Raw genomic sequence first — 25,299 nt, forward strand, 5'->3', positions numbered from 1 at the left:
TTTTATGTTTCCTGATGATCAATGTCAGCTCTGTGTCATTTTCTGCTCCCTTCCTTGCCTCTGTCTTCTCAGAGCCTCTCTTTCTGATTGTTCACTTGGTGTCTGTCCTTTTTCTGTCTGTCTAGCTGCCCTTGCTGTCTGTCTGCTCCTTTAGATAGGGCTGGTTGGTTTCCCTGCCCTTGTAGGGAGGGTGCAGTCAGTTCTTGGAGCTGGATGGGAGGGACAGGGCTTCACTGTTGGGTGTTGAGACTTCTCCTCAATCCTTGTGTTTCATGTTCATTCTCTCACTTTCTGATGTTCCTTCCGTCTTCACATCCAAATCCAGCCCCAGAGCCTATGTCTTTGAGGAATACATTGATATATTTGATCAACCATCTTTATCCAGATACTAACATTTTTTCCTCTTAGATGCCATCTCAAACTTGAAAATGCACAAGAATCCTTGGGGAGCTTGTTAAAATGGAGGGGGTGAGATTCGGCACTTCTAAAAAGCTCTTGTGATGCTGCTTCTGCTGGCCCAAGGCACTCTGAGCAGCCAGGGCATTGAGGGCTCCCACCATCTGTGCACTTAGACCTTCTTCACCTCTCCCACCCCCAGGGCAGCAGGAAGCATCTTTGTATGTACAGTTTTGTTGCAAAATTAAGAGCATGAATTCTGAGGTTGATTTGTCTACGCAACTTAAACTGTTGAGCTTTGTTTCTTATCCACAAAATGGTCATAATAATAGCAACTGCTTTGCAGGTTAGTGGTGAAGATTAAATTAGTTAATAATAGCTAAGGCTTATATGGTGTATAACATGTTCGAGGTCTTCTAAGAAATTTGTGTGCTAGCTCATTTAATCACCACAACAGACCCATCTAAGAAATAAATACTACCCAGCAGAGATAAGTATCTTTGCTTAGGTGTCACAGCAAGTTGGGGTTACAGGAGGCCTGGCACAAATGCATGTGCCAATCTACCATAGATCACTTGTAAATGAGCCAGAAGAGGATCTGGCACATGTCAAACCTCCCATAAATGTAAATCTCTGTGATGTGCATGCTATTTGTAATCTCAGGTTCAAAAAAGTGGGAGTTTTAAACTTTGATAGCTGCCACCAAACTTCCTGTTTGGCCCTGACTGGTGTGGCTCAGTGGATTGAGTGCCGGCCTTCTAACCAAAGAGTCACTGGTTCCATTCCTACTCAGGGCACATGCCTCGGTTGTGGGCCAGGTCCCCAGTAAAGGGTACGTAAGAGGAAACCACACATTGATGTTTCTCTCCCTCTCTTTCTCTTTCCCTTCCCCTCTCTCTAAAAATAAATAAGTAAAATCTTTCTTAAAAAAATTCCCATTTGCATAACCTCATCAACACTAGATGTGATCACTCACTGGATGTTAACATGGGAATTATCAGCCTGGAAGGGAAGAAGTGACAAATTCTTGTTTTGTTTGAATTGCCTGCCCTGAGGTGTTTTTTTTTTTTTAAATCTTCACCCAAGAATATGTTTTGATTTTTTTTTTTAGGAGAGAGGAAGAGAGGGAGAGAGAGAAAGACAGACAGACAGACAGACATCAATGTGAGAAACATCGGTCGGATGCCTCCTGTATGTGCCCTGTCCCAGGGATCAACCCCAAACCTTTTGGTGTACATGACAAGGCTCCAACCAACTGAGCCATCTAGCCAGGGCTGCTCTGAGGTTTTGGTTTTTGAATTTTGTGGCTTTTCTTATCAATTTCCAGGCATTCTTAATCTATTTTAGATATAAGATTGATGTATTGGGTTCCTGTCACTTGTCTTTGAACTTTGTTTAAAACATCTGTGCTGACTGAGTTCTCCAGGAGACAGATGCTGAAGTGGGGTTGGGAGTGTGCAAAAGGGTTATTGGTGAGGACCACCTAGGATAGGAAGAGTTGGGAAAGGTGGATATGAGACAGGATGATTGGGCAGGGGAGCCCTCCATTTCCATGCAGCCCTGATAGTCTGGTTGCTGGCAGGGAGTTCTAGAGCCCAGATAGCCATTGTAGGAGCCATTTTGGGAAGAAGTGGACAGGCCCCATTCCATGGTATCACTTATTCTCTGCCCCAAGTAGGACCCTGAGGAGTTATTGTTTGGGGCTGTGAGTGAACGACTTTCCCCACAGCTGGGCTTTCTGGAAGGGGTACCTGGGCTGGCTCTGTCTCCTCACAGGGGAGTTTTACATTTTTATCCAATGGATTTTCTATTCTGGCTATCCATATTTTTAAATGTTACTTTAAAAATCCTGACTCCTGACTTTAAAAGAAATTCTCCTAAACTTTCTTTATTCATCTTGCAAATTTCAAATATTTCCTTCCTTAGTAACACCTGGATTTTGTTTTCCTTTATGTGTGATGTAGGGTTCAACTTTTATGTTTTTCTCAAAGGGCTGGTTATCCAAACACTGTCTGTGAATAACCCCAAATGCTGCAATGATAGCAAGTCTTTAGCACCCCATTTTCCTGGGCTCAGTATGGTCAGGGCTCCTCTGTGGGTAAGGTTTGCAGAAGACACCTGAAGTTGAGCAGCTTTGGTCTCTGACCATCTCAGCTTCTGGATCCCAAAATGAAAGATGTAGTTCTAAACTCAAAAAGACCACTATGGTCAAGAGTTCTCATTTGGTGACTTTTACTACCTTCTGCTTTCTTCTCTGATAGCCATCATTGGCTTCCGACAGGTAAATGGTCATGACCTTAAATCTAGTCAGAGCACCCCACCCTGGATGCTGGTGGAAGATGTGCTGGGAGCCTCCTCAAAGGCAGAGGATTGGCCAGGTGCAGGCTGGCATCAACACCAGGCTTGGGGGTCAGGCAGGGGCAGGTTTTGTGCCCAGAGTGGGAGCACTGGTAGCTCCTGGGACAGAGAGCTCCTCACCTTCTTGGTGGGAACTGATTGAAATTATAAGTAGGGTCCAGGTTGGGCAGAGAATGTAAGACCTGACAGTCTAGACCTGACTAGGATCTGAGTTTAGAGAAACTAGATGCACCTTCTGGGTGTGGAAAGGAAAAAGAGCAAATTCACTGGCACTGGGTACCAAAAAGCAGCTATATGTTATGGTCCCAAGTGTCCATGTTTGGCAGTAGAGCCCTGGAAGTTATTGGCAAGATCCAGGGTTTTTCCTGAGTGTGTACCTGAAGGGGATACCTGGAGTATAGTGATGTCAGCTGAGTAGGAACTTTGTCTGTGTACACCAGCCATTGGTAATGACCTCAAGTGTATAGATGGGAGTCCAGGCATGCCAGAAAGGACAGGGTCCTCATGACTGATGGAGAAAGCAGCATGGCAAATACAGTGGACGGTGGAATTGTATTAACATACTCAAATAAGATTCAAATGACATCTATTAAGAAACAAATGAGCACAAGAACATATCACACCTATGAGAGAAGGTGGTCAAAACAAAACTGAGAGAAATGCATTAATTAGAAAACAAGAAATGCTGAAAATAAAGGAACTCAGCTTTCAAATCAAGTACTCCGGACCCCAGAATATACCTAAAGCAAGTAGAAAGAACAAAATAAGGAAGACAAGGAGCATAAAGAGAGTATCAGGAAGAATGACAATTGAATTGAGTGATACAAGAGGAAGCATACATACCCCCAAAGAATAACAGGAAAAGGAGATCACGTCAAATTCAGGAGGTCAGACTTCAAGCAAGATGTGACACATGAGTGAGTCCTGAAGATGGGCTCAGGGCCATGGGGTAAATCACAGAAGCATAAATATGCAGCACAGAACTGTGAGGCTCCTGAATCTGTAGGCTGTCAAGAGGACACAGACTCCGACCCCAGGGGCCAAACAAAACACAGCCTCAAACAACACTTCCAGAACATTCCAAAACTCACATGCATTTCTTCCTGGGGTCAGGACCCAGAAGTGACCTGGAAACTCTTAACCTCTTGCAGGGGTGAGGTGATCAATGGTGGGTTTGGCCTTGTGCTAGATGGGACCCAGGAGGCTGAGAAGAAAGCCAAGATGATGCTCAGCTGGGATGTCTCCAATGGAGTAAGTCACCCCAAGTCTCTCCCCTGCCTTCTCTTTCTATCGGTGATTCTTCCCCTTCCAACTACAGACCTGAGACAGACTTCTACCCCTTTTACTCCAGAAATGGTCAGGAGCACATCCAGCCATTACTGCATATTCGTGTCTCTCCTAATCAGCTGTCCACATCTTTCTGGGGCTGTTTCCAGAGGCCACTTTGCATCTCCCAGCCTCTGGCTTTACCTTCTATTCCAGCCTCTATCCACACAGGGGGCCCCTGGCATCTGACCCTGCCCTCCCAGTAAGAGCAGCCCCACTGCTGAGGGGAGGCCTCCTTTTAAAGCCTTGTATTTCCACCATCTCTGAGGTGGGTCAGAGAGTGCAGAACCTATACAGCCTCTGATTAGCTTTGCAGCTATGATTAGCTTTGCTGTGATCCGGGGTGGGCTCTTGGAGTGTGTGTGTGTGGTGGGGGCTCCATCCTGTCCAGGACTGTATTACAGGGAAGTGGGAAGAAATGGGAAGTCAGGTGGTAATGGGGAAGGGTATGTGCAGCCATGAGTGAAATAGGGAAGTGAGCACAAAAGCCTAGAGAGTTTCATGTTGGATGGTTCAAAGAGTAAATGTGACAATGGAGGTGAAGGGATCCTTGGAGGTCTGACTCCCTGGGAGCCCCCAGCAGAGGGGGGTCTTCATTCTGAAGGCAGTGAAACAGTGAGAGAATAGACTGGAGGAGGCATGGGAGGACCAGTGGATAGTGTGGAAGAATGGGGGTTTGGCAAGAATAGTAGCAGGGAGGAAGGGAAGGTGCCATGAGAGTTATCCAGGGAACCCTGATAATGGAGATGGAGGGAAGGAAGTAGATGGAGAGAGATTTTAAGGCAGATCTGTGGTGGGTGTCCATTTTATGAGGCCAGAGAGGAAGGGTGCTGAGGATGACTCCTGGGTGCCTGGCCTGTGCCCCTTCGTGGAGTGGGAGGCTGGGCAAAAAGATGGCCAATTTCAGATCAGAGAGCCAGGTAAATAGTAATTGGGCCAAGAGAGGAGGAGGCCTGAGCATCAAATGGGGCTTGGATAGACTGACCCCACCAATAGCAGAGAGTCTCCCAGGGGGTATAAGCCCAGCCCCAGTGTGTCCAGGACACCTTGTTGGTAACCTGATGATGTTGGCACCAGCTGTTGTACAGCTCTCTTTGCACCCCACTGACAGGTGGCCCGCCGCTGTTGGTCCGGGAACCAGAAGGCCTACGAGATTATCTGCGAGACGATGCGGGAGAACAAGGGCTTGGTGGTGACACTTCCACATGAGGTGGCAGACGAGCATGTGCTCCAGCAGGCCTTGTAGCCATGAAAAGGAGTCCAAGAGTCTGCCGTGATCCCTTGGTCCCCCTAGTCTCTGTCCTTACCCTTACACCATACCATGCCTTCTGGTGCACATCTCCCTCTCCTGGGTCAGCAGCTCCATACCCATGCCCTCATTTGGCCTCACTGCACCCTAGAGGGTGGGCTATTGCCATTCCCATTGCACAGATGAGCCAGCTGAGGCCCAGAGAGGTAGAGCCATTTTTTCATAACCACGTTATCACCCTGGGAACCTGGGAGAGCAGTGAAAATCTTGTTTGGGGCTACATCCTTAAGCTTGCCATGGAGTAGACTGGGAGCTTTGGGGGTAGGCATCGGTAGTGAATACTGGCTGAGCTGGCCATCAATCAAATACCTTCTAAGCCTCTTGCCATTCTTCTACCGAGGGGGCAGGCTTTCCAGCCAGGCTTTTATGTCACTTTGCTTCCAGTCCACCTTCCAGTCATCCATGCCCCTGTCTTTCCATCTGCTAGCCGGTTCATTTGTCTGTGCAGGTACCTTCTGTACCTCCATGTTCCTGGCTCTGGGCACATTGACCAGACCCTGGGCTTGGAGGGGTCCAGGGAGAAAGATAGGAAAATAAAGGACTGACTAGAGAGCTGTGGAAGGTGGCATGGGCAGGGTGGATGCAGTGTGGGGGGATGGGGGCAGGGAAAGCTCTGACTTAAAGGATAGTGATACTTTGTTGGTAATAAAAGGAGAGAGCAGCAGTACTACCCATGAACAAGCATTTACATAAATCTGCTCAGGAGCCCAGGAAATTTGGTTTGGGACCAGATGTCCTATAGGGAGCCATGTGGGACCTGAGGTTGGATTCTTGCACACACTCACCCCTGCCAGATCCCAGAGCCCAGACTCAATGACGATGACCCAGGCCAAGTGGATTACATTGCCATGCTTTCGAGGCCTTTGTTTTGAACCAAGTGCTTCTTTTTATTAAAGGGTGATGGTGGTTCTGCTTTATTCTTACCCTAGTTATAAAAAGGAGCCAAGTGCAGAGATGAGTTCCCTGCCCCTCTACTTTCATCTTTCTTGCCCCATCAACTGATACTGGGACCTGCTCCCTTTCCTATAAACATACAGGGTCATGCAGGGAATCAGGGAGAAACTGCCCCTAGAGTAGGCCCCCTCGATGGCACCACACTTGCTGACCCCTCACAGTAGAACACCTCCCATGACCTTGCTATACAAAGCAGAGCAGCTTTGACCACATGTATTATTCTCATTAGTTTCTGGCCTTAGCTTAACCCCCAGCTGGACCCATGACAAACTTAAAAATGGCTCATCCCAAACAAAGAATTAAGAGAGAGATTGGGGGATGGGTCTATAAGGAGCCACAAAAACCTTTTCACCCCTCCCCCTCCATGTCTGTAGAGAGGGAGCCAGTCTACCTGAATTCTGAGTCCTGAATCACTCAGTATTATTTGTCTCCTCCCCAGTGGTCATCTCCCCTTTTCCCATACTTACAAAACCCCAGTTTTGTCTGCACAGCAATATACTCAGTAAAAATAGTTGATTTCATAGCCTTCCTTGCAATTAGCAGTGACCACAGACCAAGTCTTGGCCCAAGAGATGAGGTGGAAATCTGCTGGGTAGGACTTCTGGGAAAGCAGTTGTTTTTCTAATAAAAATGTACAGATGTGGTTGGATTGCTTTTTGCCTTTGCCCCTTCTTCCTGCTAGAACCTCAGGCATGATGCTGGAAGTACAGCAACTATACTGTGACCATAAGGTCCAAAGAGGCATAGGAGGGGTACATGTGGAAAGGTATAGGTGCCTGGGTTCTTGGCAGCACATGGAGCTGCCATTCCAGCATCGTCCTGCCTGTCTCCATATTCCTTGGTCCTCATGTGTTAAAGCCATTCCAGCAGGGCTTCTGTTCCACACAGCAGGAAGAGTATCTAATTATCATAGCGTCTGTCAACAAGACTCCAAGGAAAGTACCGTTGTGCATATAACTGTGTGAACATTCCCTGTTTCTAGGGAGAAACCAAGTTTATATGTTCAATTTTAAGATCAGGCCCTCCTTTTCCCACCCAGCGTCTTTCCTTATTAAGGACAGGTAGGGCCGAGGAAGATGGAGGAGTGAATGGAAGTCACACTGACATCTATCCAGGGCCAATATGGAATTACAACTTAATTGTGGAGAAACCACTCAGAACAAACAACTGATCAGTAGCCAGAGAGAAGCAAAATAACTTCAGACAGACAGAAGAACCAGCTTTGGCACAACCTGTCTGGAAAGGAGTGCAGTGGAGCCTTGAGAAGCCTGGCTGGGTGCCCACAGGTGGCAGCACCTGAGGGATAATTAAGTGGCTGGTTGGATCCCCCTGAGAAGAGTGGGGTCTAAACTTAAGCTAGGATTCCCAGCCTAGAGCACCAGAACACAAAAAATACACAGATAATAACCAGCAGCGAAAAGCAGCAGGGCTGCAGAGACAGATGGCTGGAGATTCAAGAGCCATTTAAAGTGCCAACACACAAATTTTCCTTTGCAGCCTGGGCTCGGGCAAGGGTGGGGGTAGAGTGAGCTGGTGATGCCTGAGGAGACTAAGGACTGAAGCTTGAGGGAGAGAATGGAGAGAGTAGACACTGGGATCCTGGTGCTGAGTCATCCCTCAGAAGGCAACAGCCATCCTGCTGAGGCAGACCACTCCCCTCTGAGCAGCAGCAGCCTGAGGGGAAACAATATCCCCGACCCCAGGAGGGACTCTGCCCTTGCCCTGTGGTGCCTAAACCTGACTGCCAAGTGCAGAGTGACCAGATTAATAACCGAAGGAGATAGCCAGAGAGAGTACATCCTTGGCAAATGTGGGGCAGAGTAGACTAGACAGACTTGAGGAGAGACTGGGGATGGAGGCTTTGGAGAGAAAAATGAGAGAGTAGCTGTTGGGATCCTGGTGCTGAGCCAGCCCCCATTCGCAGCAACCATCCTGCTCAGGCAGACCACTCCCCTCTGATCACCACCAGCCTGAGGGGAAACAGTAGCCCCCACTCCAGGAGGGATTTGGCCCTGTCCTACAGTGCTTCAATTAGACTGCTGAGTGCAGTGTGACCAGATTAACAATTGAAGGAGACATCCAGTGACAGCAGATCACTGGAATTATCGAACAGGCTGCCTAAGGTCATATGGGGTCAACATCAGACATCACCAGAGGCAGATCAAGGGGGGGGGGGGAAAAAAAAACAGTGGTAAATATAAGAGGCTACTGAGGTGAAAGCCACTGTGGTCTTCTTCATTCGTGATATTTTCTTTCCTGCATAGCTTTTTAACATTCATTTCTTGTCCAGCAAGTTAGTACATATTAAGTCACTAGATATTATACTATAGTGTATTTCGATTCACATATTTTGCCCTTCCGTCCTCTTAGCCCATTTTACCTTCTTCTTTCCTCGCATTATTTTCATTTCAAATTTTGTTCTCTCTAGCTACAACTTGTCTCCATGCCACACTCTTACTATTTCTCCCCCATCCAGATGCACAAAACCAATTTTCTTGTCAAGGGTCATTTCACATCCTTTTGCCCTGCTCTTAAAATACTTGCATTCTCTCTCCACCTTTAGCAATCTTTGCCATTTGGTTATGGGTAAGGTAGTTGTTGTTACATTGTTTTTTCAATTTTATCTCTAGAGCTTTACTAACTCTGTATTTCAAATACAGAAATACAAATTTTACTGGTCCCCTCTCCTACTCTTTTTTTTTTTTTTGTCAAAACTTTAATTTTGCTGTCTTAGCCTGTTTTTTTTTCTTTTTTGTCTTTCTTCTATTTCTCTTTCATCCTGCCCTTTTATTTTTCTTCATTCTCCTATTTTTTTCTTTTTACTGTTTCCTTACATCCAAAATTTTAATTTTTCCCTCTCTTAGCCTGGTTTCTGTTCCTCACTCTTAGTATTCCCTCTCCCCCTATCATTTCAAAATCACTTCCCATTCCTCTAAACATCTCTTAGACTTTTCTTTGCTTCTTTTTCCCCCTCTTATTCCGTACCAACTATATTAATTTTAGTTTGTTTGTTGTTGATAATACTGTTGTGGATCTTTCCAATTTGGCTCCTATATTTTAGTTAACTATTTACTATTTTTCCTTCCTTTTTCTTTCTCTCTCTCACTTTATTTTATTTTATGTTACTTTAATTTCTGCTTAAACCTAATATTATACGCTTCCCTTCTCATACTCTATTCTACATTCTTCATTCCCCTTTTTTATTCACGAGGTAGATTTTACCTTCTCTTTTTCCATTTCTCCAACTCCCAACTCTTATTAGTACTCCTCCCTCTATCCTCTAAAAATTATTTTTATTTCAGTAGTCATCTCATATCTGCTCTCCTTTTTTATAGTAGTCTTAATCTTTTTATACCTTATTAATACTGGTGCATTTGCTATTGATAATGGGATTGTGGGGGGGGATTGTATTTGTGGGTGTGGATTTGTTTCCTGGGCTTTGTGGGTTTTTTCTGGCAGCACATAAGACACAGTGGCAGAGTGGCCCTCAGTCAACCAGCTGGAGGGAAGGACCCACCAAAGAACTACCAACAACAATGAAAACCCAATTACATACAGAGAACCAGCATAAAAGCAAAAAGGACATACACCTCCACCAAATCAGCAATGCAAGATCTCCAATGGGGCTATTTAAAAAGAGGGAGACAAATAGTGAGAAAGAAAAGGACAAAGGTACAAAGGGAGTAAAATGGCAATGAATAAGTACTTATCAATAATAACCTTAAATGTAAATGGACTAAATGCTCCAATCAAAAGACATAGGGTAGCCAAATGAATAAGAAAACAGGAGCAGCACATATGCTGCCTATAACAGACCCATCTCAGAACAAAAGACCTACACAGACTGAAAGTGAAGGGTTGGGAAAAAATGCTCCAAGCAAACTGATAGGAAAAAAAAAAAAAGCCAGGGTAGCAATACTCATATCAGACAACATAGACTTCAAAAGAAAGACCATAAAAAGAGACCCCAAAAAATACTTCATAATACTCAAGGGAAGAATCCATGAAGAAGACATAAACATTATAAACATATATGCACCCAACTTAGGAACAGCCAAATATATATGGAAAATCTTGGAGGACTTCAAGAAAGATAACACACTTATACCAGGGGATTTTAACACCCTACTGTCAAAAATGGATAGATCTTCCAAACAAAATATTAACAAGGATATTGCATCATTGAGCAATGCCCTAGATCAAATAGACTTAACTGATACATATAGAACCTTCCATCTTAAAGAAGCAAAATACACATTCCTTTCAAATGTGCATGGACATTTTCAAAGATAGACCACCTCACAGGACACAAAACAAGCCTCAACAAATTCAAGAAAATTGAAATCATATCAAGCAGACCCCAAGGGCCTGAAACTGGAAACTAACCTCAGGAAAAAACTAAAAAACACTCAAATTCATGGAGATTGAATATCATGCTATTAAACAATGAATGGATTAATAATGAGATCAAGGAAAAAATCAAAAAGATATATATTTGCATTTCCTGAATGCAATGCTTCTGCCAAAACTTCCATCCATGGACTTACGTAATGCCTTATTCACCCTCATGGTATTCCACATAGCAGTGGTTTATTTTTAATTAAAAAGTTTTTTCAATTACATTTGACATATTGTATTAATTTCAGGTGTACAATATAGTGATTAGACATTTGTATAACTATTAAGCGATCACCCAGTAAGTCTAGTACCCACTTGATACCATACATAGTTATTATAATATTATTTTTTAAATGATTTTATTTATTTATTGTTAGAGAGAGGGGAAGGGAGAGAGAAAGAGAAGGAAAGAAACATCAATGTGTGGTTGCCTCTTGCATGCCCCCTACTTGGGGACCTGGCCTGCAACCCAGGCATATGCCCTGGCTGGGAATTGAACCAGTGACCCCTTGGTTCACAGGCCCATGCTCAATCCACTGAGCTACACCAGCCAGGGCTATTACAATATTATTGACCATACTGAGGTCTTTCCAGAAAAAGTCCAGCCATTGTTAGTCTAAAAGAGAACATTTGCATGACATTAGTGTAACCTGGCAGCCAAGGAGTGGACTGGAATGCACACGTGTGAACACTGACTTCACTGTACTAGTTAGTAGGGACGGTAGACGCTATTGAGTGAACATGTGTACTGTGTGGCCATGGCACTCAAAATGACTGAGTAGAGCAATGAATCTGCACCAAATTTTGTGTTAAGCTTGAATATTCTTCCACAAAAAGTATTAGGGTGACTCAGAAGGTTGCAGCTGGGCAACTGATGATTAGTAACTTCATCATGACAACACACCCACTCATTCATCATGTCTTGTGCAAAGTTTTTTGGCAAAACATCAAATCACACAGGTGACTTAGCCCACTTACAGCCCAGATTTGACACCTTGTGACTTCTGGCTTTTCCCAAAACTAAAATCACCTTTGAAAAGGAAGAGATTTCAGACTATAGATGAGATTAAGGAAAATATGATGTAGCAGCTGATGGCCTCTGGGAGAACTGTGTGAGGTCCCAAGGTGCCTACTCTGAAGGAGACTGAGGTGTCATTATCCTATGTACAATGTTTCTTGTATCTTCTTCAAAAATGTCTCTGTTTTTCATATTTCATTGCTGTATACCTTCTGGACACAGCTCATGTAGCTATTACAGATTTATAGAACACCTGAAACCTATTATAGAACACCCAAAACCTATATAACTTATATTAACCAATGTAATCCCAATACATTCAATTAAAAATAAAATTAAAAAATTTAATGGGCATCCGATCTAGTTCACTTCTAGGAGCACCTTGATCAAGTAGCCAGCGACATAGGTCTCAGTGCTGCTTTGACTCTCCAGTTCATTACAGTAACCATACCCACTTTGCCTTTGTGGTTGAGTACTGCTACTTGGCCTCTGCCACCTGGGGCTCCAATCACTCCCATTGCATCTAGGTTTCCCAATTCAATGACTATAGTCCTCCCTCTGTAAGTTCTAACCTACAAACAAGAGCAATCACAGACCTCTCTGAGGGTGCTAGGGATCAGTCATAAATTTATTTCTCATAGTCATGGTAAAAGTGTGTCTTCTAAACATTCCCAATGTAAGTGAGTAGGTCTTAAATGACAAATCTACTCTCACATTCAATCTTCTTTTCATCCTGCTATAGCTTATCTTTTAAATTAATTTTTTTAGCACTTATGTCTGCTGTTGTCCAACTGTATTGATTTCTTATTCTTTCCTTTTACCTGCTCTACATTTTGTCTTTATGTCATTGCTCAGTAGCGTTCTTACTTTCTACATGGTCTTTCTCCTATATTTTTATTTGTCCAAATTCTAATCATTTTTCCATCCCCCTGCTCAAGGAATCTCCTCTATAATGACTTGCTGACCCCAATTCCACCATCACATCACATTCTCTATCCACCCTTCTTCACTAAATGAAAACAATACCTTTTTCTTCAGAATCCCATGACACCGACTTGTACCAATTCACCTTTCCTGATTTAAACCTGAGCCATAAAGTAGTTCTATATTTAAGCCAACCTCTTGGAAGCACAGCTTCCAAAATAGGTATGCCTTATTAGACTGACATGTACACCAGGTGACTTAGCATTTTCATGGACTGAGAGAAATTTCAATCATATTGAAAAGCATATACCAAGTTCTTCAGACTCTTCTTGAGTTGGGGATAATGAGTGACCACCAGAAAAATTGAAATATAACAATAAACAGACACACCAGCTTGTGTGGATATATATTTATACTAATTTTAGAAGCTCATTTGCGAAAGCCTATAGAAATGTTAAGACAACCCAACAGAAACAGCCATGTCAAATCTAATATATTTATATTAGTTACCAGTCTCCAGGCAAATGGAAAATCATTGTTCATGTCCTGTCACATGGGCACCAGTCCTCCCTTGGACATTTACAGGGACTAACATTCACTAAAGTGAAAAAGAATTAAAGTGTAAAACCTGAAATTAAGTGGAAGAAGTGAAACATACTAGAAAGCTGTGGATTTTAAGACTAACTGATTGGTCTTAGGGAGGTCTAAGGCCAGTTGGTCTAAGGGTGAGGGAAAGTAGGCATTACATAAAACCACATATTCCAAAATTTAAGGCTGCTACATCATGTGTAATCAATTCCCTCTTAGCTAGTGATAGCTGGCTGTAAAGTCCTACAGCTCTGGGGTAGAGAGACAGATAAATGGAGCTGCCTGTTCTCCGGCCTTCAGACCCAACCATGCCCAGTCACTGAGGGTAGCCTCACTACAGAGCAGCAGCAGGTCACCTAACAGCAATGTTTCATGTAAAGGACGCAAGGTTGGTTATAAGCCCACTGAACCCACGTGAGACTTCCTCTTACTGTGCTAGTGCTAGTCCCCTTCATCTGGCCCTTCCTCTTCATATTACCTTTTACTTCCTAAAATATTTGAGACATATTTGTTTCCTTTACTTCTTCAGGAAAGGGATCAAGTATGATTCTTCTTGGTATTTGCTATGCTGCCTAGAACTTTGCTTTGCACAGATATGTACTTTAAAATCTGTTAAACATGTGTAAATTACAATAGCACAGAAGTCTTTAATACCAAATCTGATTAAATGGAGATGATCTACATCAAGGTTGCAAGCACACTGCCTGTCACTTTAGCTGACATTCAACAAACAGTAGGTGCTCTTGACTTCATTGGCATGCCTCACTGCCAAAATCCCCTCTTCTCCAGCCTAAAAATTAAAACAAAATCAGGTTCTTCGAATCTTCAAGTCCTTTTGCAAATAGATGATATGCTTGTTTATCAGTTTATTAGGAACATTATTTTTTTTATTCATCACAAGTGAGGTAGACATTATCCCTATTTTAAAGATAAGAGAAATGAGCCCTGACCATTATGCTTGGTTGGGTTTGTTCCCCCACCCCTGCCCCAGTTCCTTAAGGTGTAAAGTTAGATATTTGGGGATTTTCTTGTTTCTTGAGATAGGCCTGTAATGCTATGATTTCCCTCTTAGGATTGCCTTCACTGTATCTCATGGATCTTGAGTTATTGTGTTCCCATTTTCATTTGTTTCAAGGTGTCTTTTGATTTCTTTCTTGATTTCATTGTTTACCCATTCATCATTTAGAAACATGTTATTTAGCTTCCATGCGTTTGTGCGGGGTTTTTTTTTTTTTCTTGTGATTGATTTCTAGTTTCATATCACTATGGTCAGAGAAAATGGTTGATATGATTTCAATCTCTTTAAATTAATTGACACTTGTTTTGGGTCATAACGTGGTCTATCCTAAAAAATGTTTCATGTGCACTTGAAAAGAATGTATATTCTCCTGCTTTGGGGTGAAATGCTATGAATATCAATTAAATCCATCTGATTTGGTGGGTCATTTAAAGCCACCATTTTGTTGATTTTCTGTCTGGAAGATCTATCAGATCTATCCATTGATTCCATTGGTGTCATGGGGTGTTAAAGGACTACTATGACTGTATTACTGTCAAGTTCTCCCTTTATATCTATCAAGATTTTTTGTTACATATTTAAGTGCTCATATGTTGGGTGCATAAATGTTTACATGGGTTATATACTCTTATAGGATTGCTCCTTTAACATTATGTACTGTCCTTCTTTGTCTTTTACCACAGGCTTTTAAAGTCTGTCTTGTCAGATATATGTATTGTCACTCAAGCATTTTTTTTTCACATTCCATCACATTCTCTTTATTTTTATTTTTTTAATTCGTTAAATATATTTTTGATTATGTTATTACAAATGTCCCATTTCACCCCTATGTCCATGGGTCATACATAAGTTCTTTGGTTTCTCCATTTCCTATACTATTCTTAACCTCCCCCTGTCTATTTTCTACCTACCATTTATGCTACATATTCCCTGTACCTTTTCCCCAATCTCCCTCTCACCCTCCCTGCTGATAACCCTCCATGTGATCTCCATTTTTGTGATTCTGTTCCTGATTTAGTTGTTTGCTTAGTTTGTTTTTGTTTTTGTTTTTAGGTTCAGTTGTTGATAGTTGTGTTTGTTGTCATTTTACTCTTCATAGTTTTTGATCTTTTTCTTTTTCTTACATAAGTCCCTTTAACGTTTCATAAATAGGGCTTGGTGATGAAGAACTCCTTTAACTTGACCTTATCTGGGAAACACTTTACCTGCCCTTCCATTCTAAATGATAGCTTTGCTGGATAGAGTAATTTTGGATGTAGGTCCTTGTCTTTCATGATTTTGAATACTTCTTTCCAGCCCCTTCTTGCCTGTAAGGTTTCTTTTGAGAAATCAGCTAATAGTTTTATGGGAACTCCCTTGTAGGTAACTGTCTCCTTTACTCTTTCTGCTTTTAAGATTCTCTCCTTATCTTTAATCTTGAGTAATCTAATTATGATGTGCCTTGGTGTGTGCTTCCTTGGGTCCAAGTTCTTTGGGACTCTCTGGGCTTCCTGGACTTTTGGAAGACTATGTGCTTTGCCATATTAGGGAAGTTCTCCTTCACTATTTTTTCAAATAAATTTTCAGTTTCTTTCTCTTCCTCTTCTCCTTCTGGCACCCCTATGATTTGGATGTTGGAATGTTTAAAGTTGTCACAGAGGTTCCTAAGCCTCTCCTCACTTTTTTGAATTTTTGTTTCTTCATTCTGTTCTGGTTGAACATTTATTTATTTCTTCCACTCCAAATTGTTGATTTGGGTTCCAGTTTCCTTCCCGTCATTGTGGGTTCCCTGTGCATTTTTCCTTTATTTCACCTTGCATAGCCTCTTCTCTTTCCACTATTTTGTGACTCTATTCAACCATTTCTGTCAGAATCCTAATTACCAGTGTTTCGAACCCTGTATCTGATAGGTTGGCTGTCTCTTCATTGCTTAGATCTATTTTTGGAGATTTGATTTTTTCTTTCATTTGGGACATTTTTTTTTTAATCTTGGTGTGCGTGTTATATGTAAGAGGCATACGTTACGCGATGTGAGGGGAAGAGCCTTAGGTATTTGCCAGGGTAGGGCAACCACATCACTGCATTGTGGTGCTGTTTGTGGATGAGAGGTCAGGGAGGGAACAGTGAAGACAGTCCTGAGAGGGAAGTTCATAGTGATACAGGCCTACCTAAAAAAGATAGATCATTATTTAAGTGGAACCTTATCAACAAAAGAAAGAAGCAAGCAAAACATAACCAGAGACATTGAAATTAAGAACAATTTGACAGTAACCAAAGGGGAGGTGGGAGGATAATGGAGGGAAGGGTTTTCAGGGACCACTATAAAGGGCACATGGACAAAACCAAGCGTAGGGGGTGGAAGTAAGGGAGGTAAGTGGGTTTGGCTGGGGTTGGGGGGAGTGGTGCTGGGGAAATGCAAATAACTGTAATAGAACAACAATAAAATAATTTATTTAAAAAGATAGAAACATTTCAAATAAACAACTTAACCCTACACTTACAAAAACTGGAAGAACAACAACAAAGGCAGCCCAGAGCAAGGAGAAGGAAGGAAATAACCAAGATCAGAGCTGAATTAAACAACATAGAGACTAAAGGAACAATTCTAAGGATCAATAAATCCAGGAGCTTGTTCTTTGAAAAGATAAACAAACTCAACAAGCCTTTACAAAGACTCATCAGGGAAAAAATAGATAGGACCCAAATGACCAAAATCAGAAATGAAAAATGAAAGATTGCAACTGATACCACAGTAATACAAAGGATTGTAGAGAAATCACTACAAAGAACTATATGCCAAGTAATCTGAAAACCTAGGTGAAATGGACAAATTTCTAGAAAAATAGAATTTTCCAAAACTGAATGAAGAAGAAGCAGAAAGTCTCAACAAACCAATAACAGCTGACGAAATTGAAGTGGTAATCAAAACATTCCTGGCACCCAAAAGCCCTGGACTGGATGGGTTCACAGGAGAATTTTACAAAACACTTAAGGAAAAACTAATCCCTATACTTCTCAGAGTATTCCAAAAAATCCAAGAAGAGGGAAGACTCCCAAACTCTTTTTATAAAGCCAGCATCATCCTCATCCCTAAACCAGACAAAGACATAACAAGAAAGAAAACTGCAGGACAATATCACTGAGGAACATAGATGCTAAATTCCTCAACAAAGTACTGGCAAACAGCATCCAGCAATACATGAAAAAGATCATACACCATGATCAAGTGGAATTCATCCCAGGGATGCAAGGATGGTACAATATTTGCAAATCAATAGACATAATATATCACATAAACAAAAGAAAGAGAAAAACCACATGATCATACCAATAGATGCTGAAAAAGCATTTGATAATGTACAGCACCCGTTTATGATAAAATGCTCATCTAAGTATGGGTAGAGGAACCTACCTCAACGTAATAAAGGCCATATGTGAAAACTCTACAGCCAACATCATACTCAACAGACAAAAACCTATCCCACTAAGATCAGGAATAAGACAAGGATGTCCACTTTCACCACTTCTATTCAACATAGTATTGAAAGTCCTGGTCACAGCAATCAGACAAGAAGAAGAAATGAAAGGCATACAAATTAGAAAGGAGGAAGTAAAACTGTCATTGTCTGCAGGTGACATGACAGTGTACATAGAAAATCCAATAGACTCCACCAAAAAACTACTTGACCTAATAAGTGAATTAGGCAAAGTGGTGGGATACAAAGTCAATATTCAGAAATTGAAGGCATTTTGTACACCACCAACAAAATATCAGAAACAGAAATCAGGAAAAAAATCCCATTTTCTATAACAAGAAAAATAATGTACCTAGGAATAAACCTAACCAAGGAGATATAAGTCCTGTACTTATAAAAATTACACAACACTGAATAAAGAAATTCAGGAAGACACAAGTAAATGGAAGCATACACCATGTTTATGGATTGGAAGAATTAACATCATCAAAATGGCCATACTACCCACAGCAATTTATAGATTCAACTCAATCTCTATTAAAATACCAATGACATATTTCACAGATATAGAACAAACATTTCCAACATTTATATGGAACCATAAATGATCCCGAATAGCTGCAGCAATGTTGAGAAAGAAGAACAAAGGGAGGGATCACCATACCTGACATCAAACTGTATTGCAGCACCACAGTAATCAAAACAGTATGGTACTGGCATAAAACAGACACATACATCAATGGAATGGAATAGAGCCCAGAAATAAACTCAAGTCTCTATGGTCAATTAATACTCAAGAAAAGGGGAAGAAGCATTAAATGGAGTAAAAATAGCCTCTTCAACAAATGGTATTGGGAGATCTGGACAACCACATGCAAATAAATGAAACTTGACCACCAACTTACACCATACACAAAAATAACTTCAAGGTGGATAAAAGAGTTAAATATAAGTCATGATACCACAAAAGTCTTAGAGGAGAACATAGGCAGGAAAGTCTCAGATATCCATGCAGCAATATTTTCACCGATATGTTCCCTAGAGCAAGAGACATAATGGTAATAATAAACAAATGGGACTACATCAAAATAAAAAGCTTCTGCAAGGCTAATGAAAACATTAGCAAAATGAAAAGGGAACCAACTGTATGGGAAAATATATTTGCCAGTGATACCTTGGACAAGGGTTTGATCTCCAAAGTATATTAAAGAACTCACACAACTCCACACCAGGAAGACCAACAATCCAATTAAAAAATAGGCAAAGGACCTGAACAGACACTTCTCCAAGGAGGACATACAGAGGGCCCAGAGATATATGTAAGGATGCTCAGCATCACTAGCCATCAGAGAGATGCACATTGAAACCACAATGAGATACCACTTCACACCACTGAGAATGACTATCATAAACAAATTAACAAGCAATAAAAGCTGGCGAGGTTGTGAAGAAAAGGGAACCCTGGTACACTGTTGGTGGATGCAGACGGGTGCAGCCACTGTGGAAAACAGTATGGAATTTCCTCAGAAAAGTAAAAACGGAACTGCCTTTTGACATGGCAATTCCACTGCTGGGATTATACCCTACGAATCCTGAAACACCAATTCAAAATAACCTATGCACCCCAATGTTCATAGGAGCACAATTTGCAATAGCCAAGTGCTAGAAGCAGCCTAGGAGCTCCTATCCTTCACATCAGCATGGATGGAAATGGAGAGCGTAATGCTAATTGAAATAAGCCAGGTGGTGAAAGACAAATACCATATGATCTCACCTATAAGTGGAACCTAATTAACAAAACAAAGAAGCAAGGAAAATATAACCAGAGACACTGAAATTAAGAACAAAATGACAGTAACCAGAGGAGCGGAGGGGGGGAAATAACAGAAGAAAGAAGGTAAATGGTCATTAATGAACGTGTATAAAGGACCCATGGACAAGGCCAAAGGGAGGCACAATTGAGGGTGGGAGGTAGGGGTGGGTAGGGCAGGGGAAAGTGGTGGTGGGAAAATGGAGACAACTGTATTTGAACATTAATAAAAAAAATGAATAAAAAAAGGTCAGGTGGGGCTCAATGGCCAGTTTGGGCCATGTTCTCAGGTGGCTTCTATCCATATGCAAAGGCCTCAGAACCCCACTTGGCTCCATATCAAGCCATACCAGTGAGTAATCTACTTCACTGGGCACTACACATCAGTGTGCTCCCAGCTACTAGCAGGGAGAAGGCGTTGCTGTCTTCCATAATGGGGCCTCCATAATGGGGCCACCACAATGCCCAATGGGGAGTTGGGACATCTGACTACAGCTTTAGTCTCATATGTTGGAGCTTTGAGCTAACTTCCAGGTTGCTATCTAAAAAGGAACAACTGACCACCAGATAGTGCTGAGGCATCCTGCTTATGCATGAACTTTCTGGACCGTTGCCTACGATCAATAAAAAGTAGTAAATATTTTTTCCTTATGGGCTGTGTACCTATCCTAGAACTATCCCTACTTCACCTTTTGCAGCCGCAGCCCCCCTTATTTATGGCCAATGTAAATTTTTTGCAAAACAACTTCTTTATAAAGAGCTTCATCAGCACCAGGACAGTTAACATGTTTATCTTCCCCATTTACCGTAGTCTGGCTGCTGCTGGTTTAAACAGCATACCCAGGACCTGATCCTTTTTATTGGCTAGCATATGGCTCAATAAACCCTTTCTTTCAGAAAAGCTTTCAGCAGTGAAGGTTTTTGTTTAACAGTTGAGATGTGTAGTCCACTTAGAAATGTTTTTACCAAAATGATTAAAGTAGAAACCAATTGGCTGTGATGGGTGTAGGCTTCAGTTGCCTTAAAAATTTGAGGTTGCAAATGTCTCAGAGCCTCTCCCTGAGCAATCTCTGCTCCCTGTTAACCTGGAGCTCCCTGAGAACAAGATGCTTTCCTCAATGGCCAGTCTAGGCCAGTTCAGGAGGGCTTGGCTGAATGGTATGCTCTTTTGCCCTTGGCTTTCCAGAATAGATCTCTACATTGGGGGTTTAAGGTTGGATGTGACATGTAGTTGCATTTTGTTTGGCTTTCCCTTTAAAATATTTTTTTGAGTTTTTTATCAATTTTTACAGATTGGAAGATTTCACTTAAAACTTCAGACTTTGTGTTTACTTGAAGAAACCAGTAGATCAGGTCACACTGTGCCCTCACTGCCTCAGTGATGGTAACAGCTGGAGGCCTCTTGGGGCTGGGCTTATTTTTTCCAATTTGCTACAGTCCCTACCAATTCCTATTGGTCCTCCAATAACAATGCCATATGATATAGGTATATAGATATTTATAGATAGATAGATAGATAGATAGATAGATAGACTGATTGATAGATAAATGATATATGTATCATGGCAGTCCCATGATCTGCCATCTGCAGGCTGGAGACCCAGTGAAGCCATTGATGTGATTCAGTCTGGGTCTGAAGGCCTTAGAACCAGGGAAACTGATGGTATAAATCCCAGTTCCAGAGCAGGGGAAGATGAGATGAGCACCCCTTAATCAGTGAGCCAAGCAAAAGGGGACAAATTCCTCCTTCGTCTGCCTTATAGTGTCTACCTACTTACTTTGCTTTGTGGAGGGTCACCTATTTTATGAATCCATTCATTCAAATGCTAATCTCACCTGGAAATGCCCTAACAGACACACTCAGAAACATGTTTAAAGTGGCCACTCAAATTGACATGTAAAATTAATCATCACTGGGATCCTTGATAGAAAAGTTTTCTTTCACTCTGGGAGGTTATACGAGGTCTGTCTAGAAAGTATCCAGCCATGTACTATGAAAAATAGAGACATTATTGAAAAATATACCAGAAACATTGTATATAGGACAATGACACCTCAGTCTCCTTCAGAATAGGCACCTTGGGTCTTCACACAGTTCTCCCAGCTTCTCTTCCACTGTTAAACACTCTGCAATATCCTTTGTTGGAATCGCCATCAGCTGCCCCATTTTATTTTCCTGAATCTCATTGATGGTCTGAAATCTCTTACCTTTCAAATGTGATTTTAGTTTTGGAAAATCCAGAAGTTACAGTGTGCCAAATCTGAGCTGTAGTGGGGCTGAGTCACCTGGGTGATTGATGTTTCGCCAGACAACTCTGCACAAGACGTGAAGCATGAACAGGCGAAGTGTTGTGATGAAGCTGCCAGTCACCAGTTGCCCACAGCTGTGGCTGTTTTTATGTATTGCATCTTTAAACTGATGAAGAAGTCCTTACTAATTGTTTGGTCTTAAGGGGCATACTCGTGATGGACAACACCCTCCCAATTAAAAAAACATAGTTAACATGGTCTTGATCTTGCTGAGACTTTGCCATACCTTCTTCAGGTGTGGAGAAGCAGGCAACTTCCATTGGGATGACAGGGCCTTCATTTCTGGACTATAGCCATAGTCTGTTATGACCTTCTTGCAGAAATCTGGTTCATTGGTAGGGGTTTGAATCAAGTCATTAGTACCTGCTACATGATGTTCCTTCTGCTCTGGTAGCAGAAGCCATGGAATGAATTTTGCCATAACATATGCAAAGATCCTGCGTGAAAATATTGGACACAGTAGTTTTTTGAATCCCTGGATCAGCTTCTGGTTTTTGCACTGTCAGTTGCTGATCTTTGTTGATTGCAGCTCATACACATTCAACATTCTTAGGTGTTCTGCTTGTTGTAGGCCTTCCAGAATGTGGACCACTTTCAACAGATTCTTGAGCATCTTTTTAAAAAAGATTTTATTTATTTTTTAGACAGGAAGGGAGGGAGAAACAGAAAGAGAGAAACATCAATGTGTGGTTGCCTCTTGCATGCCCCCTACCAGGGACCTGGCCAGCAACCCAGGCATGTGCCCTGAGTGGAAATTGAACCAGCGACTCTCTGTTTCACAGTCTGGTGCTCAATCCACTGAGCAACACCAGCCAGGGCAGATTCTTGAGCATCTTTGAGGCATTTGTGCCACACTTTTATTTGTGCTGCACTCATAGATTCATCCCTGAAAGCCTTCTGAATCATCCCAATAGTTTCTGCAGAGAAATGTTCAAGCTTAATGCAAAATTTCATACAGATTCATTGCTATACTTGCTCAATCACTTTGAATGTGACGGCCACACAATACACATCCTCGCTCAATGGTTTATACTGCCTCCACTGACTAGTACAATGTAGTCGTCATTGTTCATGCATACTCATTGAAGTCCACTCTCCATGGCTGCCAGGTTACATTGATGTTGTGCAAACTGTTCTCATTATATTTACAATGGCTGGACTTTTTCCAGACACAACTTGTAATAAGAAATATGTATTTGGTCTTCCTTCCCATATCTAGCACAGAGCTTCTAAAACCCTTGGAATTTCTTAAGCAATAAGAGTGATAAAGGTGTTTTGATAGTAATAACAAACTCCTTTCATGCACACTTGAGTTTATGTTAGTAAGGTGATTTTGGGTAGTGGGGAGAGGGGCTGGAATTTGGATCGATTGCCAATAGCCAGTGACTAAATCAATCATGCCTGTGTAATGAAGCCTCTCCAAAAAACCAAAAGGATGGGTTTTGGAGAGCTTCCAGGTTGGAGAACACTGGAAGGTTGGGAAGAGTGATATACTTGGAGAGAGCATGGAAGCTCTGAGTCCTTTCCCCATACTTTGCCCTATGCACCGTTTTCATCTGGCTGTTATGACAAACCTAAAAATAAAAAAGCCAAAGTGAGAGGTAACAAACCTTTATTTGAAAGAGAGCTCTAAGGATTCTCTGAACCTTGAGAAAGATAAACATAAGTGGAGTCCTAGAGCAAAAGATCCTGAAACATCACTGGAGGCAAAATGAGAAAACTAAAGCTGTCCTACTTTGAGCATATCATGAGAAGGCAAGGTTGATTGAAAGAGACAATGATGTTGGGAAAAATGGAAGGCAGCAGGGAAAGAGGAAGACAAACTATGAGATGAATTGACTCCATAAAAGAAGCGATAGGCATGAGTCTGCAGGAGCTGAGCAGGGCTGTTGAGGACAGAACACTGTGGACGTCACTCATTCACAGAGTTGCCAGGAGTCAGAGCCAACTCAGTGGCATGTACCACACACGAAAGTTATTTTGCCAAGTTCAAACATTCCAAAGGTTCAAGGAACAAGGCAGATCCTCTGAAATAGCTATCCTGACTACATTTTTAAATGGATCAACTTATGCCAACATTTCACATAATAAACTGGTAATCTAGTAAGTAAAATGTTCCTCTGAGTTCTATGAGCTGCTCTAACAAAATTAATCAAACCCAAGGAGGAAGGTCATGACAACCTCCAATTTACTTCCAGTCAGTCAGAAGCATAGGTGACAACCTGGACTTGCAACTGGTGTCTGAAGTGGGGGGTGGAGTCTTTGTAGCACTGAACCCTTAACCTATGGAATCTGATCCTATCTCCAGGTAGACGTGTCAGAATTGACTTAATTGTCTGGTGGTATTGAGAAAAAAAATTCACATTGGAACTCCTGACCCCAGCTCATCCCCAATCCTGCCAGAACTTGGAAAGTCCTGTTCATTTAGTTGGTAATGCCAAGTCTATAGTGATGCCTTTCAGCCTGTCAGAGGTGCTGGGCAATTTCTCCCCGTATGCAAACAAAAACTGGTTTTCACTTGGCATAATGTCCTCAGGGTTCATGTCATCATGTGTCAGAATTTTCTTCCTTTTTAAGGCCGAATTATATTTCTTTATGTGGGATAGACCACATTTTGTTTATCTACTCATATGTTAGTACACTTGGGTTGCTTTCATCTTCTGGCTATTGTGAATAGTGCTGTTATTAGCATGGATGTACAGACCTCTGTTAGATTCTCTGTTTTCATTGTTTTGGGGGGAATATACCCAGAAGTGGAGTTGCTGGGTCATATGGTAATTCTAGGTTTAGTATTTTTAGGAACTGCCATACTGTTCTCTATAGTAGAAAAAATATTTAATTATAAAAATTACTTAAAAACACTCATACTCTTAAACAAAATCAAATAGTGCCAATGGCAGTGAAAGTACACTTTTCCCACCTCACTTTATAAGTAGTTACAGGTTCTAGCAGTGTATCTTTGTAGGGACTTTCTAAGGATATGCAGGCACATGAACATATGTATAGTTTCCCCTCCTATACAAACAGATCCTCCTAAAGAATGTTCTCCATTGATTTTTCCTAACAATATATTTTAGTGGAGACATACAGAATATAAAAGTCCCTGTTTTAAAGTGTGCATACTCACTGTGTTCTGTACTATCACCACTAATTCCAGGACATTTCCATTGTCCCAAAAAGAAACCCTGCAGCTATTAGCAGTCTTAATTCTACCTCTCCCCCACCCCTAGGTAACCACTAGTTTCTGCTTTTTTGGATTTACTCATTCCGGACATTTAATATAAATCAAATCATACAATGTGTGTGGTCTTTTGTGTCTGGCTTATACCTCTTAGCATGTTTTCAAGTTTATCCATGTTGTAGCATGCACTTCTTCTGTACTTCATTCATTTTTAAATAAAGATTTTATTGACCCACTCATTTGCTGATGGATCA

At 41.7% G+C, this 25,299-nt stretch overlaps 1 protein-coding gene across 2 annotated transcripts in view; it reads left to right on the forward strand.

Annotated features, from left to right (window-relative positions):
• UROC1 (urocanate hydratase 1) overlaps positions 1-6,992 on the forward strand; it is a 51,593-nt gene extending 44,601 nt beyond the window's left edge. For both annotated transcript variants that reach the window (XM_045187988.3, XM_024580603.4), the window contains exons 19-20: positions 3,906-4,005; positions 5,192-6,992. In XM_045187988.3, the coding sequence (XP_045043923.1) occupies positions 3,906-4,005; positions 5,192-5,326 (235 nt within the window). In that variant the 3' untranslated portion in view covers positions 5,327-6,992. The remainder of the gene's footprint in view (positions 1-3,905; positions 4,006-5,191) is intronic.
• Positions 6,993-25,299: the final 18,307 nt, after the last annotated feature.

The sequence above is a fragment of the Desmodus rotundus genome, chromosome 10 (genome assembly GCF_022682495.2).
Source record: "Desmodus rotundus isolate HL8 chromosome 10, HLdesRot8A.1, whole genome shotgun sequence".
Taxonomy (NCBI): Eukaryota; Metazoa; Chordata; class Mammalia; order Chiroptera; family Phyllostomidae; genus Desmodus; species Desmodus rotundus.